This window comes from Caloenas nicobarica, chromosome 8, assembly GCF_036013445.1.
Source record: "Caloenas nicobarica isolate bCalNic1 chromosome 8, bCalNic1.hap1, whole genome shotgun sequence".
In the NCBI taxonomy this organism is placed as follows: Eukaryota; Metazoa; Chordata; class Aves; order Columbiformes; family Columbidae; genus Caloenas; species Caloenas nicobarica.
Window position 1 is genome coordinate 4733817 of NC_088252.1, and position 18055 is coordinate 4751871.

The 18055-nt window shown below is 53.7% G+C and overlaps 2 protein-coding genes across 2 annotated transcripts in view; one reads left to right on the forward strand and one right to left on the reverse strand.

Annotated features, from left to right (window-relative positions):
* Positions 1-1441: 1441 nt before the first annotated feature.
* Positions 1442-10006, forward strand: SNORC (secondary ossification center associated regulator of chondrocyte maturation). Its single transcript, XM_065640512.1, has 3 exons — positions 1442-1517; positions 9013-9198; positions 9897-10006. Exons 1-3 carry the CDS (start codon positions 1445-1447, stop codon positions 10004-10006), a joined length of 369 nt encoding a protein of 122 aa, XP_065496584.1. The 5' UTR covers positions 1442-1444.
* Positions 10007-12908: 2902 nt separating this feature from the next.
* Positions 12909-18055, reverse strand: part of NGEF (neuronal guanine nucleotide exchange factor) — a 37120-nt gene continuing 31973 nt past the window's right edge. The window contains exons 12-15 of the mRNA XM_065640334.1: positions 17225-17380; positions 14186-14265; positions 13688-13792; positions 12909-13081 (exon numbers count right to left, since the gene is read on the reverse strand). Coding sequence (XP_065496406.1) covers positions 12909-13081; positions 13688-13792; positions 14186-14265; positions 17225-17380 — 514 coding nt within the window. The remainder of the gene's footprint in view (positions 13082-13687; positions 13793-14185; positions 14266-17224; positions 17381-18055) is intronic.

The following is an 18055-nucleotide window of genomic DNA, read 5'->3' on the forward strand; positions in this document are numbered from 1 at the left end:
TCAGATTGTGCTCAGGTTGCTGCCCTGTCACCACCTGTGATGAACAGGGCCTCTTTCTGTCGCAGAGGTTGCTTGGGTCAATAGGGACGGGAAAAATACGAGCTACAGCTTTGGATCTGCTGCTGGGCGTGTTTTTACGCACTTCCGGCTCCTTTTTGGGCAGAACATGAACCTGCAGAGCTAATGGGGCTTTGATCCAGGTTTGAAACAGGATGTTGAATTTGACAGTAGAGATGTCTAAGGTTTCTTTTGAGCGTGTTTCACCAGGTGACTTCCTAACTTCTCATTCTGCTGCAGGGTTCAGTACTCAGCCCTCTTTGTTTTTCTGGCTTCCCCTTGCAGCCAGGTGCCTTTGCAAAAAGCTGCAGCAAGCAGAATGACTTACAGGAGCACCCGAACTGTATCTGGCTGCCTGTCAGAGAAAGCAAAAAGCAAAGATCCATTGGCAGAAAAATCTGAATCTGAAATTTAAGACAAAATTACTTGTGTCATATTTTCAGATCATAAAGAACTGACACGGGGGATGTTTATGTACTTCATTACATCTTATTCTGAACAGAAACCGTGAAGTCTTTAATCCTCACATCAACTCTAAAAAGTCCTAATGAAATTATTCCAGCCTCTGACAATGAGCTGGAGTGGTCTTGTACACTTCATCCTTTCCCAAATTTCTTACTGGTGCAAGCGTGATCTGAAACAAACCTCAGTTTTCTCTGTGGTGAACTCTTCGTGAGCCCGCTTGTTGGGGAGGGCTGGAGTGGCAGCGGGTTGCAGGAGGAGGCAGCATCTCTGCAGTTTGGATCTGAGGAGGTTGCTGGCCTCGCCTGGCAAAGGAGCTTTCCTGGAAGGCTTTTAACAGGCGCTTCTGCCAGTGGAGACCACACACAGCTCCTCATCCACCTCGGTAAGTATTGCACCCACAAAACGAGATGCCATGGAGCTGCTCTGGCTCTGTTTCAAAACGTTTTAGCATCAAGATTGAGGCCCTTGTTCTTTGCTGTGCCCACCTGGGGAAGGGCACAGAGGAGCACGCAGAGCCCTCACTTGGATTCAGGGGTTGCTGCCTCAATGGCCCTTGTGTTATTTCCCACCCCACAGGATGGCTGGACAGGGGGCAGGCATTCCAGGAGCATCTCCGCGTCCCCTGAGAAGGGCTCTGGCCTGGCAGGGTGATGGATGCCGAATTTGGCTGCCTGTGGGGTTGCAGGCAGGGATTGGGAGGGTGGAGCTGTCTGGGGAGGAGGTGTGTGCTCTGCGAGCCGGAGAGAGCAACTCTCCGCTAGGCTTTGCGCTCTCTTCATCCACTTGCTCGGTTGGGAAGAAATTTTTTTTTTTTTTTTTACCTGACTGGACAAAGTTTTTATTATACCAGTGAAATTTCCAAGTCGTTTTGTACTTTGAAGAGCTTTAAGAATTCCTGCTGCCGCCTTTCCCGAGGGAAGCCATGCCCTACCACAGAGTCTTGTGTCTGGTTCTGCTAACGCTGTGCGGCATCCTGGTCCCTGCTGTGCTGGCAGGTAAGGAGCTCTGTCTGCATTTAAAACCCAAAAGTGTGGAAGATCTTTTACTAACCTGCCTCTCTATCTTCTCTCCTTGCATACTTTCTCTCCCTCCGCTAAAAACATTCGTAAGTACTGATTGAATTATAATTGAGTAATGGAAACTAGATTTGGCGCTGGTGGTGAGTAAAAATATATTCTCCATCCTCAGACCATGTTGCTGTTGAGGAAAATGGAGAAAATCCCGTGTAATTTTTCCGAAGCTGAGCAGCAGTAGCAGCTCCAGGCATTAGCAGCAGTGGATCGGCAGGCAGGTCAGTCAGCAGCGGACGGGGAGCTCTCAACAGTTGATGGGATGGGTTACCTGACAGCTTTTAATGGCAGGAAAAAGTTACAATCTTTAAATGGTTTTCTTTGGCTAAAGAATTTGTGCCCATTTCTGGTTCCTTCTGTGCTTTCTGCTACAGCAGAGCCTTCCGCAGCCCCTGTAAATAACGATATGAACGTGTTGATGAAAGCACTTGACTTGGTCAAAGGCTGAAAGGTGCATCTAAACTGAGTTTTCTGGAGCTGGGTGCACTGAGGGGCAGCAGCGCTGGGAAGGTATGTAGCTCTGGCTCCAGTTCAGCGAGGTGATGGGGATGGTTAATGAGAGATGCTTATTCTGTGAGGTGCGATGTTTTAAGGAGGCGGCTGGTTATTTCAGCTTTATCTGCTCACACCTTTCACAGAGTTACGCTGGCTGAGGGGAACCGAAGGCACAACCAGCTTCAAAGGCTGGTCTGAGGGGGTTTCACAGTGAGGGGAAAAACAGCTTCCCAACTGGCTCCATAGATGGGCTGTAAGCATATGGACAGCAGCTCCTCGGGGAGCTGCGTTCCCTCAAAGCCTCTTTCCTGAGCGCAGGCAAGGCCGAAGGGATGGCTCAGGCCAAAATAACAGGCAAGAGCACAGCACTTGTTTTCCTGAGTTCCCGTCCTGCCTTCTAAGACCTGGAGCAAGGCTGGATTGCAGGTCCCTTGCAATTTGTTCTGAGCATCTTGCCTTGCAGGGAGACCCTGGCCAGCCATCTAACAGATGAAATTATTTTTTTTAAAGGAGCTTTAATACAGGTAGGGAAATTACCTAGCTGGAATGTGTGTGGGTTCAAGAGCAGAATTACTGTAGCCGGTATTTCCACCACAGATCCTTCCCTTGCAGGACACCTTCTTACTGGGAAATGTTTAGAGTAACTGAGAAATAAGCACTAAGAAGTGGATGTTTTCCTTCTTGAACCCTGAGCCTTGATTTTTTTCTGTAGTGGAACATTCATTGCTTAAGCATAGTTTCAGTTCGTAGCTTGTTCATGTTCCCAAAAGCTGTGGCAGTCACCTTGCCCAAAACCAGGTAAGTTTTTTTTCTTAACTGTTAACAGAACTTCACTCTGCAGAAATTTTTTCATTTCCAGTGAAAATTTGATCTGCTTCCTCTCTGAGCTAGGGTTTCCTTTACACTATCTTAAGTTTCCAATATTAGGTGCATATTTGTTCTGTCTCCTGCCTTGCCAGCTTTCCTGTGTACTTGCTCTCGGCCCAGCATTGCTGCTATGGCTTGTACCGAACTATCGCTGCCTCCGGGTGTCACTTTGCTCCTGTGAAACACCCCAAGTTCACTTGATTCTTTTACTGGATGAGTCTCACTTGTGCAGTGAGGCCAGTAGCTCTGGAAGAGCTCTGTACATGCAACATTCTGATCCTGGGGTGTAGGAAAAGACCCCACACTTTCTCTTGGTCACATTTTAGAAGCTCAAGGCCCTCTTAAATTTCTTTTCTGCTGCCTCAGAACCGGACATAAGGAAACCAGCCTGTATGAGAAGCCATTCCAAGAGCAGAAGGATTTTCTGTTGCATCAGGAGTTTGAGGGGTACCTACCTCCCCTCAATACAGGGGCTTTTAGTGCACAGGGGAATTTTTTTTCTGCTTTTCACCCCATTAGAAAAGGAAATTTCCTGCCTTGTGCAGACAAAGAAGGGCAGGGCCCACAGCCCTCTGGTATCCATGCACACACATGCAGCCCTGCCTTTCTGTAAACAAGTTTATTTAACATTTGTCAGCACCGCAACACTCTGCGCTGCTCCACACTTGAGCTGCCAGTGCTGGCCCGTCACAGGCTGCCCTTTGTGCTCCCCATGAAGGCCCCTTTTCATCCCTGCGCTGGCCATGCGCCCGCTGTGGCTACCTGGGGCCGGACAGCCCATTGCTGGCCTCAGAGTTCACCTCCCGTCTCAGTACCTCGTACTTTCTGTGGCAAAGCCCTCCATGGTGAGCAGAGTCTGCCTTGGAGAGGATGGCAGCTGACACCGGCCATGCAGACCCGAGGTCCGGAATGAGTTTTTCCTTCCTCGTTGGATTTAATTCTATCGCAGTGGTGACTCAGAGCTAAAACCCACCAAAACCCTTGGGTGAGTGCTCAGGAGCTCAGTGAGACATGAAGGATCTCTCTGCCAGCTGAGGTTCCCATCTGGGGATGGCAGTCAGAGCACTTCTGAGGTGCTGCTGGGTCGTGTACATTGATCCAGCTTCTTGCCCAGCCAGTCTGGTTTCCTGGACAATGTCTGAGGGCTCTGTGACTGGAGAAAGTGTGAATTTCTCCTTCAAGTTACTAAGCTTTTCCCAACATCCCTTTTTTCAAAGATAGGGAAACAACTGAGTTATTAACCCTTTTTGTCCACGTCATCTAGGTGCATCAGGAAACAGAGCCAGTCCAAGGGCCTTCTGCACACCCAAATCCTCTCCGCTTCTTTCTCCAAACCCAAGTGGAACTTAGGAGGATTGTAAAGAATTGAATTTTTTTTTTCTAGTAGCAAAGCCAGGTTCAATTCCCTTAATGGATTCAGAGCTCCAAGGGAAGCGGAAGTTAGTAAAAAGCCTTGGCAGGGCCCTGGCTTCCAAATCGTGTGTATATTTTGTAGCTAAACTCTGATGTGGGCTCATGAGTTCCTTTGTTTTGAGCTAATGTGGAAATACATTATACTGCCATAGCACATCAGAATGTGTATAGGGGAAAAAAGCAGCAGAGCAGGAGATAGCCTTTGTTATGCCAAAGGAAAACATACAGGAGAAGACCTTGTCCAAGGACATCATTCCGTAGCAGCTCGTGTGTCTTCAACAACAGGAGAATAAAATATTATTAGGAAGTTTTTAAAGTTCAAGTATTAGAATGTGAGAAGTAGTACATTGTTTTTGTTAGGCAAATTTCTTAAAAAGATGCGGTTGTTCCAATGGGTCCATCCAGACTTAGAGCAAGTCTTTGTAGACCATTACTCAACCATGCTCAGCACCAGTGCTCCAGAGGAATTTACTGACATGAGCACCAGCTCCCAGTGCTGAGGGTTGGAGGTGGAAAGTGCTCCAGAAAGCAGCAGGTGACTGTAACCTTCCCCTCCTCCATGTAATGGATGTAATACAAAGACACAAAAGTCTGTAATTAGGAATAAAAACCATCAGGTTCTGAAAAAGGATGCTGGGTGCCACGAAGTTGGACCTGTAAACTGTTGTGACTGGAGAAACTCTGTGCCATGCGCAGGCTACAGCGGGTGCCCTTCCCTCTTTCCCAGGACCACTGAGCATCTTTGTCCTACTGAGCTCTTGTTTCTGTCACTGTAAATGTAAAGTTGTCACCTGATGGAGGAGGCAAGTCTCATTGTCATCTCCTGTTGAAAAGCTGTGAGGATGATGAGATGCTTGTACCAGGAAGAGTATTGGTTGGTGGTGAGTGATCTCTGGGCATGAAGATGTTTGGCCACATCTGCCTGCTTTGAGGTCTTGCAGGCCACCTGTGGGGAGGTTCTGGTTGGCCCTTATCTTGAGGGATCATTCGGATTTGATCGGCTTCCTCAAGAGCTATGGCTTGTGGAGACTTTTGCAGCCTTATCTTTCAGCCACTGAGTATCTGAGGCAGCGGCTGCCACGTCACTGTGCTGGCAGTTCACCCCACCTCCTTCTGATTGAACATAGAAATCGTGCTTTTATCAAGCTGCCTTTGGTGTCATCCATTCTGGATCTCGCTGGTCCCTGCACCATTCAGAAAACTCCCAATCTGTTTCTTTATAGTGTAGTAACTGGTATTTTCTTCCCTTTTTCTGACCTCACTTGTAACTAATCTGTGCTGGAGAGAGGGAGAATATGCAGTGTAGTATAGTCCTGGAATCCTGCTTATGCACAGAGAAACTGAGCCCAGAAAGGAGAGGGACTTGAAGTGGTCACATAAACCAGCAGCCTCCTGAATCGGGCCCCATGCCACCGTGTATCCAACAGGAGGGTGTCTCACTTGAGTAGGGGCACACCTTAGTAATAGCACGTGTGATTTTTTTTTTTAATTTTTTTTTTTGGCACCTGACACAAGCTCTGGCCTTTCCCTTTGCCTTTCTTGCGTTTACCAGAGGACTGAAATGGGAGCGTGGTGTTTGGTGCCGCTCCTTGCGGCTGACGCTCACTGGGGCTGCCAGGGCACTGCAGAGAGGAGCGGTGGTGACTCCAGTTGTTGAAGAAACCAGCTGGATGTGTGCAGATAGTTGGATGGGTGTATGGGCTTCTCACACAGGTGGATTCATGGAGGCACATGCCTAGTTTAGGGAAGGAAAATCAAAGGCAAGTCTTTGAAGGAAAGGTGCTGGTTCTCCTGGGCTGCAGCAGTTTGCTCAGGAGGGACCTACCTGCGGGTGCCTTCCTCTGGGGATTCTGCTGCATGCGTTTTGGTTTTGCGTTCCCCTGCCCCTTGTGCCTGCTTTGGCAGCACCGAGGTGCAGGGACTGAAGAGGAGACGCATCAGCAAGCCCTGGCTCTTGATGGTGTTAAGACGTAGGTATTTCACTTTATGCGTGTGCTCGATTCTGCTGCTGCTTCTGAGCTGACAACTGCTAGGGAGGCACTAGACCCGACTGAAAGGAGTTGTGTTTCCCTTGGTGGAAGCGCCGTTAAGGTAAAACCGCAAGAACTCAGGACAGAAAACTCGTGTTTCGCACACTCTGCTCTTTCTGTGAGGGAGAACTGAGAGCGTGTTTTAATCCGGTGCGGAGAATTAACAAAATACATATCCAGAAGCCATCCAGGACTCTATCTAGGTCTTAAAAATCGCTGAGATCATAAACAAATTAGACCGTTTCCTCTTAGTTATCAAAAATAAGCTCTGTGCCCTGCTTGAAGAGACCTGCAATAAATCTGTCAGGAATTAGATGCACTGGGGACAGAAGAGACTTTCTGGGACCTGTGGGTCTGGTTAGAAAAGGAGCCTTTGCGCTATGGTTGAAAGGAATAGCGCTCCCTCCTCATCCCTTTGAGAACAGAGAGCTGGGAAGGCCCTGTCTGAGTCTTGCAGAGGCTGGGTGGTGCCTGTGGCTGTTACAGATCATCTGAGTTGACACCTTTCTTCCCCTGGTCAGACGTGAGGGGTACACCCAGCTCTTCTGGCTCTGGAGAGAAAAACATTCTTGGGAAATGCAACAACGATGTTCTCCCTGCCGGTGGGAATGGCCGCAGTGTTGGTGCTGGCCCTTGGCATGTTGACACAGTCAGGAAGGTTGTAACTGGAGTGTTGCTCTTCTGTGTGGAGTTTCTCCGTGTGCCAAAGCAGACTGGAATAGGGCTTCAAAAGCGTGAGGTACGTTTGGTCTGTGCCTAAACCAACAGCTTCCTACTGGCACTGCTGCTGACTGAACAGCCACAGCTCTGCTCAGTTCCTTTCCCTGTTGTGTTAACTGCATTTACACACTAAATTCTATGTTTCATCCTGATCTGTCCCTGGTAGCTAAACCACAGGATTTGTAGAGGAGAGGTCCACTGGAGATGGAGCTTCTAGTTGGGATGCAAGTCTCCAGCTCTGCTGGCTGGTCTTGCAGGACAGGCTGGGAAGGGCTCTGCAAGGGGCTCGGGTGTTTCTGGGGAGCCCTCATGGGGCACAAACCTCTTGTGTGCTCATACTGGGGATCTGAGATCCACCTCTGCTGCAGAGGCTACAGATGTACCATGCGTGTGGGGACATGGGATTCACTGCTGCTCCAGCTTCTCCCCATGTAGGTCAGCCAGATTATGCTGGTGTTACTGCCTGGGTTAACTGGCACAGGCCTCAAACCGGGGGTTATTTCCCTCCTTGCTTGTTGGGCCAGAGTTAAACTTGGCACCTGTCTCGCTGAAAACTCTGTAGCTTTTGTGGCTGTAGAAAGGACTTTCCAGAACTAGTCTGGAACCTTGCTGTGTTCCCACGTCTGCAGGCAGCCTTGCACAGCTCCAGGGATGGTGGGAGCCACTCTTTGATGTGAGCCCTGCGGTAAGCCCTAGCACAAAACACGCAGGCAGCAAAGGTGAGTGTTTCAGTGTGGGCCCTTCTGTTCCTTTTGGTACAGGGCTCCTATGGGAGAGCACAGTGTGGTGGAGCCTGTTAGTGCCGATTCTTCAGCTCGCTCTCCTCCCACCAAACGCCGGCTGCCTGCAGGAGGCAGGGAGGGCTCCAGGTACTTAAAGCTGGGGCTGGCACTGCCGAGATGTGCTGCTGCCACCTCTCAGAGAGCTGGAATGGGGCTGGGACAAGTCTCCAAGCACCCCTGGCACACCAAGAGACCACATGCCAGAGCTGGAGTGCCTGGGGATGCCTCTGTGCCTTGCCCCAGGGAGCCCAGGCTCGTTGCTCTGGCTCCTCTGCTGCCCTTTTTCCCATCCCAGACAACCATTGTGTCACTTCAGGTGGGCCCTGGCGCTGGATGCTGTTAGGTTTGGGGTTTTTTTCCCCCTCTTTTTTTTTTTTCTCTATCCCAGTGTGACATTCCCAGCGGTTTCAGCAGGGAGCTGAGGAATGTCTCCCACTCCTGCTGAGGCTCAGCCGAACAAGCTGGGCATTGACAGGCAGTGCTCGGCTCAGCCACACGCAGACAGGGAGGGCTCTCTGGTTTGGTCGCCGACCCCACAGCGGGAAGAAATAACATCAAACGGAGCCTGGCCCGGCTTTCATCTCCCCAGCGCGGCACGGAGGTGGGGCAAGAGGAGGTCGGGGCTCTGGGGCTCCAAGCTGGGGGAGCCATGTCCTGTGCTGGGACACCACGTAGGCTGGTGGTGCGGGACAGAAGGGCCCTGGGATGTCCTGAATTTGGCCACCACAGGTGGCCGGTTAGCCTTTGCCTGCTGCAGGAATGTGACTGCCCCTCCCAGCCTGGTCCCACGGGCAAACTGTCTGTGGATGTACACGCAGGGTCTGTTTGTGCACGAGCCGAGGTGGCATGGTTGTGGGGAGCTCCCTGTTGTCCCGTGTGTGCTGTGCCACAAAAGCCTGCAGCAGCATGATTTTACAACGGGGCATGGGCATTGCCTTCAGCTGCTCCGGGTGTCGGTGCCCTTTTGGAGGAGGGCTCTGCCCCACAGTGTTTCTCAGCCCTCGGGTCACCCTCCTTCTACCCCAGGGCACTTGGCAGGCAGCTGGAGCCTGTGGCTGTCACCTGGCCAGGGCCACCCGTGCCCAGAAGTGACCGTGGCTGCTTGTCTCCCAGCAGAGTATCCACAGGGTCCAGTCCCCACCCTCTGGAACGAGCCACCTGAGCTGCCCTCTGGAGCTGGCCCCTTTGATGCGGCCACCACCACAGCCCAGCCATCAGACGCCACCGCCTTTCCCCCGTACACCTCCGAGCTGGAGCCCGAGGACACCACCCACCTGCACCAGCTGGATGTCGGGAACGGTACGTGGCTACACCATGGGCACAGGACATCTGTGCTGTGGATTTGCTCTTTATGTCACCTCACAGGAGGTGTTCAAGGTGGCCTGTCCCCAGCCATGTTGCTGGGGTGGGAGAGAGCACCTGTATTGCCTGCTCAGGGAGACTTCCCTGCCAAAAAGCCTCTGCTGCAGGGTGCTCACCAGCCCCAGACCACCTGCCGAGGCCTTTCTTCCTGCCCTGGGTCTGACCTGTCACAGCAGGTACCTGCAAAAAGAGTCCCGAGCACAGGCAGAGCTCTCCAGGCAGGAGCGTGCCTAAAGCCTGTTAAACAGGGAACATGAGCACCTTCCCTGGCTCCTGAACTACAGCAAACACCTGCTGTGATGTGGTTCTGCAACAAGCAAAGCAAATCTTTGTGTGGGTGTTCACAGGAAAGCTGAGCACCAAAGACCTGCTTTGTGGCAGCTGTCCCTGTCACCAGAAGGTGTCCAAGGGGCCAGCGGCTGGTTCCAACACCCTGCCCAAGGGCTTGATGCTGCTGGGGCACAGGGCCACACCTCAGCTGTGTGGGGACATGGGAACAGGGCCACCGTGACCATGCCCCCTCCAGGGCAGAGGTGTGGCTGGAGATGTGCTGGGAGTGGGTGGTGCCCACAGACCTTCCCATCTGGGACCCACTGGCTCTGCTGACTTCACACCACCTTGTTCTCTCTCTGCAGGCTCGCTGGGGCCTGGAGCTATTGGTGCCATTGTCATCGCCTCTCTCCTGGGTACGTCTGTGCTTGTGGCCTTGGTCGTCATCACGCTGAGGAAGTTCTCAGCCTCCTGAACTCAATAAAAGATTTTTCTGTAACACAACTAGCCCGTCTCCTGCCCTCGGCTGCTCCTGCTTCCTATCTGCCTGAGGCCCCTTGCAGAGAAATGCAGCCGTGGATGCAGCAAAGGGCACTCCGGGCTCTGTGCCAGGCAGCAAAGCTGCAGCCTGCAGTGCTCCTTGCTCTTAACGTGCAGATCTCCTGGGTGCAGAGACCTAGCAGGCTCGGCCGCAGCAGCCGGTGTCACCCCCGCAGGCAGGAGGGCCCTGCAGCAGTGAGTGGCTTTGAGCTGGCAGCAGCTCTCTTGGTGTCACCTGGGTGGTGGTCACGGTGTTGGGCATCACCTTGCACAGCATTCCTTGGGAAGGGTTGTACAGTTGGTGTAAACCACCCCAGTACCCCTGGTCTCATCCCACCCCACCTTCATGTTCAGCCTCACTTCCACCCTGTGTGTTTGGGCCAGTTGCCCCCCACCAGTTGCACTGGAGCGGGGTAGGGAGACAGCAAGCGATTGGTGTGAGGGGAGGAAGAAGATGTACGCGTGTTGCTTTGGCGCTGGCTTGTTCAGCTATATTTCATCACACGGAAAAACGAGACGACGAGAAGTTCCCCTCAGTTCGCTGAGGCAGCCCAGCGGGGGCCGGGGGGGCTCCAGCCCGTGTTTGTGGGCCCCAGGCCTGGCCCTGGACAACACTTGAGACCACTGGAATGGAGGCGTGCAGGGCTGGGTCTGAGGAAATAACACTGGGTGCCACTTGGTGCCTGAAAACGACACAGCCTGTGCCTGGGGCTTGGAGTCCTAAAAACTCACAATGGAGCAAGAGGGGCTGGGGGTAGTCCCAGGGCTTGGCGGCGGGCCATGGGACAGCGCATGGCAGCCCAGGGCCCCTCTCCTCCCAGAAAAACGCAGCGAGGAACCTGGTGTCCTGGCCCTGGGGAGCCTGGGTCAGCCCCAGAGCTGTTTCTGATGGGCAAGGGAGCGTTTCTGTGCTGTGAGAAACATCCCAGGTGGGTGTGCAGGGCTGTGCTGTGCTGGCTGCTGGGCTGTGAAGCTGGAGGATCTGGGATGTCCCAGTTTCTCAGGTAATTTTAAGGACAACTTAGAGCTGGAGCTCGTCTGGGTTTTGCATTAGAGAATTTGTGGCTGCTGCAAGGTCTTAGACCCTGAGCTGGCGGTTCGGTTGTATTCAGCTGCCTGTAGGGTGATCTGACTTGGTGTGTCCCTGTGAAATGAGCCTGTTGCACCAGGCTGGAGGCTGCAGTCCCTTCCTGGCTGGTGGCCAGGGCAAGCACAGCTGTTGTCATATGGTGGCAGTAAGCTGGGCCTCAGAGGGGAACCCCTTTGCTGCTGTTTGGTCCTGGGGGCTGACTGCAGCCCCCCCAGGGCAGGGCTGACTCAGGGCTGCAGTGCCTGGACAGACAGCCCTGGGGACAGCCCTGACCCTCAGCTGGCTCCAGCCTCACACCCCACGTAGCCCATAGACCAGCTCCAGAGCCAGCAGCTCCCTGGTGTCCTGTGTCCTCCCCTTGCTGCCACCAGCGTGGCCGCGCTCCTCCGCTCTCTGCGTGGCTCCGTGGGCACGCGGCTGTTCTCCATCCCTTGTCAAGCACAACCGTGGCAGCACAGGCCACAGTGCCTGGAAGACTCTCCTTTGGAGGGTTACAGAAAGATGCCAAATCATTGATGTCCCTGATGGATTCTGGCTACAGACTGGGAACAGCCTGGGGCCAAGCGGCCCTCGGCCGTGGCCGTGTGTGGGGCTGTTCAGAGTGAGGCTGCTGGACAACAGGCGGCTGCCGTGGGTCCGTCCCCTGGCCCATCTCAGTGCTGCACCCTGGGCTTCATGCGATGCTCAGTGCCGCAGCTGGAAGGAGTGATGATCCATCTCTGCTGGCGACGGAGGATTTTGTATATACATGGAGTCGAGCCTGTACAGGGAGCTTGTGTGCGCAGCTGTGGGTGTGGGTTACGAGCATGCAGGATGGCAGCTCCTGGGATAACATCCCTTACCTGCTGCGTGGCAGCCCGGGTCTGCTGGTGCCACTGTGGTATGTGGTGTTGAGCAGGGAGGTGCTGGCACAGGGGCAGCAGAGACTGCGAGTGCCGGATAAACCGGGAAAGGCCGTGGTACTGGGCTTCTTCTGCGGAGGGATGCCGGCTGGGGAAGAGGATGACCGATAGGCAGAGCCCAGATGTGGACTAGATGATCTTGGAAGATCCCTTCCAACCCAAACTGTTCTATGATTCCACATGCTTTGAGTCCACCAGGCAGGTAGAGACGTGGGGCTGGGTACGGAGCATTTCAGAGCATTCGGAAGCAGATTGAGGGTCTCTCCATGGGAACGGGCCCAGTGACTTTGCAGCGGGTGGAGTTCCTGGGGCTCATCCCAGCCTGGTGCCAATTGGCTGTGTGAGAGGCAGTGAGATGGCTCCTTTGCTTTGATTCTTGCCCCTGCAAGATGTAGCTTTAGGAGGGCCTCAAACTCAAAAGGTGGTGATGAGCTGTAAGTGCTCAAACTGGGTGATGTTAATTGCTGAGTTACATTTGTGGCCATGTACCTTTGCCAAGTGGCCCCAGCTCCCACATGTGTGGGGAACGAGGCTCAGCTGGCCAGCACCTGGTGGCTCTCAGGCTGTGTCTGTTTGGCTTGTGCTCTTTGGGGCTTTACAATGCACCTGGAAAAGGGTTATTTTAGCCTGTTTGAAGCACTGATCTCTAGGGAAGGATCGGCGTCACGGGAAGCATGGTGGGGAGCCCAGGAGCTACAGTCTGTTTGTTCAGGGGTGCGTGTGCCTGGTCTGACATGGCAGGTCCTGCACTGCGTCCCACAGCACCGCCACCACGTCCTCCCAGCTCAGCCTCCGTCCTCAGCCCCTCTCCCAGAGGTGCTGCAGACGCCCAGGGACACCAGCGGTCATTGACGGTTTCTGCTGCCCAGTTTCCTCCGCTGACTGTCATCCGACTTGTGCACTCGGAAGCACTCCTTCAAGTTCTGAGCTCGGATTTTGGGGTTCAGGATCTCCTCCCCCATAGAACTGGGGAACCAGCCCCTCTCCTGGTCATGAAGACGCTCCCCAAATATCCAGCCTGAGCAGAGACAGAGATAGGTGTAAATGGGGGGAAGGATTGGCTCTTCCTTGCTCCTGCGCTGGGACAGTTGCACTGGAATGAGCCTACAGAGCTGCCAGTGCTTTCTGGAAGCTGCTTAGAGGCCTGTGCTGGAGCAGACCAAGTTCGCAAATCAATCCGAGGGGGCCCACTTGCCTGAGCAACCCTGTCTTTGGACAAGTGGCTCAAGGGAGGACAGCAGAAAGCAGGTGTTGCTGCCTCTGATGTAGCAGAGATCCAATGTGACTTGAGTTCCCCATCTACATGTGTGCCCCAGAGACCAGGACCGGGTGGCTGTGAAGCATCATCAAGGTGAGAACAGCTCTGGGTACATCATGGGTGGCTGTGCCAGCCTTGCCAGGGCCCACAGCCAGTGCCAGGGTGGCTGTGCCAGCAGTGTCACAGCTCAGGGCAGCTGGGGTTTGCTGAGGTTTGGGAGGAGGCAGTAGCGCTCTCAGCTGAGATGCCAAGGCCGGGGTCTCTCCCTGGATGGAGGAGACCCCTCCTCTCTGTTTGGCAGCCACCTGCCTAAAGTGTTGCCCACCTTTCCACAGGGATGCCCCAACCTCAACCCGTCCCCTGTACCGTCATCTGTCTTGTCCAGGATGTTGAGGACATCAGCCAGTTCCAAGGACAGCTCGTCTGGCTGCTGGGCCACGTACGGGTGGACGCACTGGATCTGCGGGCAGTCTGCCAGGGAACAGGGCGAGAGTGAGGACAGAACAGCTCAGGCGAGTGCAGCACCATGAGCTCTGCGAATGGTCCCTCTGGTCTGGTACGAAACCCTGCAGAGGCCAAAGGGTGTCCCAGCCATGGGGACCAGGAGGGATCACCACTGCAGTGACACCCGTGAGCAGCTGGGGTGGGAGGGAGGGTGCTGGTGCAGCCCGGGCTGGAGGGGAGCGAGGTCTGGGCCAGGCCCACAGACAAGTGGGTGTCAATGGTGGAAATGCAAGGGGAGCCCAGGGAAGAGGGTTCACCTTCAGCAGAGGTCCCAGGCCTGGGATGGTCTGAGATCAGGGCAGGAGAAGGTGCCCATGGGTAGGGGTGAAGAGCTCCTGGCTCACCTGCTGTGTGTCTTACCAACAAGTCTGGATGTAAATGACACGAACTTGGTCCTCCGGTTTGGGGCAAGCGAAATCATCCAGCGCTTCATTTCGCTCCTGTATAGGGGAGACAAACCAAGGGATGAGCATTAGAGAGTCGTAGGGACCCCAGCTCTCCTGCACAGCCAGCCCTGGGTTCCTAATTCCTCCTCTCGTGGCCCTTTCCCACCTGGGTCCTGGACTAAATGGTGATGCTGAGCCCCCTCTTGCACACTGGTTGCAATGTCACATGTGCCACAGAGCCCTGGGCCCCACAAGCAGCAGGATGCCCCTTTGGGGGCCAGCAGCAGGGTGGGGGCCTGGCATCCTCTGAGCTCTGACAGCAAAGGCAGGTCCTGGCTGGGCTGGGTCAATAGGAGCAGTTTTTCCTGGAGAAAAGCCATTATAGGAGCCATTTATTCCCGCAGCTGCTGTGCGGGAACGTTTAAAGGGCAGAGCTGATTAATTCACTTGCAGATGCATGTGAGGGTTCTGCTCGCTTTGCAGCGGATGAGACAAGAGACTGTGTGAGCATGTTGGCAGATCCTGCAAAACCTGGCCCTGCAGCAGGAGGGTGAAGATTTCAGAGGTGCTGGAGCTCCTTTTGAGGTTTCCTTCAGACCTGCTTGGAAATGGGACAGTTCATCTTCAGGCTGCAGCTCCTGCCTGGAGGAGCAGCTGTGCTCCCGGCCTTGAGGGAGCCAGAACTTTCTGCCTCCTCAGATTAGAGTTTTAAAGCTTGAACCTGACACACATCTGAAGCCACCACAGTGTCTTCTGGGAGGAGAGAGGCCTAAAAGGGAGATGTGAAGGACGAGTGCGGACAGGCCGATCTGCAGGGCTGGGAATACCTTGTGCTTTGGGCCAGTGAAGACACCTGCAGCTGCAGGTCGAGCGCAGCCCTTCGCACCATGAAGAGATGCAGGATGAGGTCCTGTGCGCTGAGGGGTTGGCACACAGAGATCAAACCAGGGCCGTGCTTGTGGCCCTGTCTGCAGGCTGGCCCTGCACACAGCTCCTTGCAGGTCTCTTGAGATCCTGCCCGCAGCCCCCAGCCTGTGAGGGGCCCACCTGCGCTCCAGTCCTGCCCCTGTGACCAGCTGCGTCCAGATGTGCAAACAGTTCTTGGCAGAGCCCACCCAAGGCATCTGCTGCAAGCTGCCACTGAGCAGGTCATCACTGCCGTATGGGTTCAGAGCTGGGCAATGCTGCAACAGCTGTGCAACAGATGCACCAGTCCTTTTGGCACCTGCTTATCTCTTCCAAATCTTCAGTTTTCCAGTTTCTGCCCGGTACTGCCCTGATCATTCCTGCAGCTCTGGAACAGCAGCCTTCAGCAGTTGCTAAATCACGTTTCAGTGCACAAGACCTGCTGGCAAGCCGTGTGCTGGAGCACCCGCGCACTGCGGCCGTCTACACAGGACGCAGAAGCACAGAACTGCAGTTGCCTCCCCAGAGCTGAGGCAAACCCTGGCCTGGTTTATCGTTCTCTGCGCAGCTCGGTCTCACAGACGTCAAATGTGCGTTTGCCCTGCATAACATGACTGACATCTCTATTTTGAGTCCGGCAAAGCTGCAGTCACGTGCCTGAGGAGAAGGTACGTTCTCTTGCTGTGCTGGGAGCTCGTGTTCCTGATGCTGGTGGTGGGAGGGTCAGGGTGCAGCCCCTGGGCTGCGGCAGGACGTGGTCCCAGCTGGGGCTGGTGTTTGCTAAGGGACATCCATGTCAAATCCTGACCTATTGACAGCAAAGTAACATCAAGCTGGGGGTGCATATCATCTCTAATAGCTGTTCAGCTGGTGGTGCACGTACACCTATAATAGCACAGATGTGGTGTCTGGAAAATGTGGGCCTGGTAAGGTTTGGGTCAATGAGAAAGCCATGCCCTGAGCTCCAAACAATCAGGTCTGTGTTGGTGCAGCTGAGTCATTCGCCCAGACTGAGCTTGTTGGAGCCTGAAGTGAAAAATCAGTGAGCCAAACAAACCTGTAACCAGGGAGACAAGGAGGCCCCGGGCAGCAGAAGGGCTGTGTGAGATCGGCACTGGCTGGAGAAGGTGCTGGAGAAGCGGCTGCTTCTCCCACCTTTGCCTATGAGCAGGAGCTACTTTGCCTCACAGGGGTGGTCGGACATGGCCCTGATCTCTGAGTGAGCCGGCACACAGCACCAGCCAGTTCTGCACTGTGAGTGCAGCGGAACGATATACTGTAAAATATTTATTTCAATTGTTGACATCAATTAATTTGATAAATGACAATAATGTAGATTTTATGGCCATATTGTAGGATGACAAACATCCAGTACATGTGATGAATAGGCATATAACTATAGACACTCTTCACTTAAGAGAACAGAGAAGAGTGTAGTGTTCACTCCTCCTGGTTCAGATCTACAATCTTGTTTTGCTTCTGTTTGGTTTTATAACATTTAGAAAAGCTAAAGAGATTGTGCAAAAGCATGTTGGCATGGCTTAGTCATGCACTGAGAGGCGGTGACAAAATGATTTTCTCTCTTCATATACCAGCCCTGTAGTTAAACTAATTAACTTCAGCAGAGTGTGTGATGAAGTGGGAGCATGGGATTCTCTGATTTGGGTAAACATCTGCTAAGAAAGCATCAAGAAGTGTTCTGAATCCTCCTTGCCTTCAGCTGGAGGTGCTTTTTACTTTCTTTTGGTGCTTTTACTTTCTGAATATGCTGCGGTCTGTGAATCAGTTTGGTTCCTGTGCCAGGGCTGATTTCTGACTTCTCTGTCCCAGGATGCAAAGACCCCGTCTGCCCTCCGCCCTGGATGCTACAAAAACACCACATGGGAGAGAAATCTGCCGAGTTCACCGGTGCCTTCAGCAGGAGAGGACAAAGGCGGCCTCAGGAGAGCAACGCTGGGCAGGGAGGTTTGTAGGGCCAACCCAGCTGCGGCAGTGGGATTTCTGCCTGACCCTGGTGAGCCCAGAGAGCTGGTCCCCGTGCAGGCAGGGTGCTGCCCGTGCAGGCAGGGAGCAGCGCTGAGCGCTGCGGGGTGACTGTGGTACTCACTGGGACGATGCCTTCAGCATGTAGCTGGCCTCCCGGTCATCCGCATTCTCCAGCAGCCTCAAGATGAAGACGTTGGCCAAGCTCTGCCCCTGATCTTCTAACTCCTCTACGCGAAGAAGCCCCCGGGGAGCGGAGTCGAACACTTGGTACTTGTCCCTGGAAGAGGTTAGAGAGGAGATCAGGAAAAACTGCATTTATCCCAGGAGACTTTGGCTTCAGCCACCCAGAACTGTACTGAGGACACAGAGCGGGAACCGCTGCGTGGCAGGAGGGAAAAAGATGTTCTGCTGTGGGAAGGGATGAGCGGGTGGCCATGAAAACCCACTGCAAAGCAAGAAGCCTTCTCCTTGCTCTGCCTCAGGCATCCTACACGGCCTAGAACAAGTTGCTCGCTCTGCCTGAGCTGCCCGTGTACAAAACACGGATGTTTCTCCCTCAAAGGGGGCTGTGAGGCTTAATTCATTTCTATATGTAAAATGCCTCTGTGTTTTCTGGATTCAAGCTGCCGCAGAAGCAAAATATTTCCAGGCGTACAGACACCGCGGCAACATATTTATTAGGAACGCTGGACTGGCAAGATGCTCCCTACCGGTGGGTCTAGTTAGCGCTACAAAGAACACGCTGTTCTCCGGGACCCGTCTGTGCTGCTGTATTTCACTAGTGTCTACTTGCACAAGACCGAGCCCTAAGCACGATGACATTCTCCTTCTCCTGAGGCAGGTTACACCATGTCAGATACAGCCATGAGCTTCAGGCCTAAATTTATACACCTCCCCACTGCTCAGATTTTCTAGCCTGCTTTCTCAGAAGATTAACTGTCTAAATCTGAGC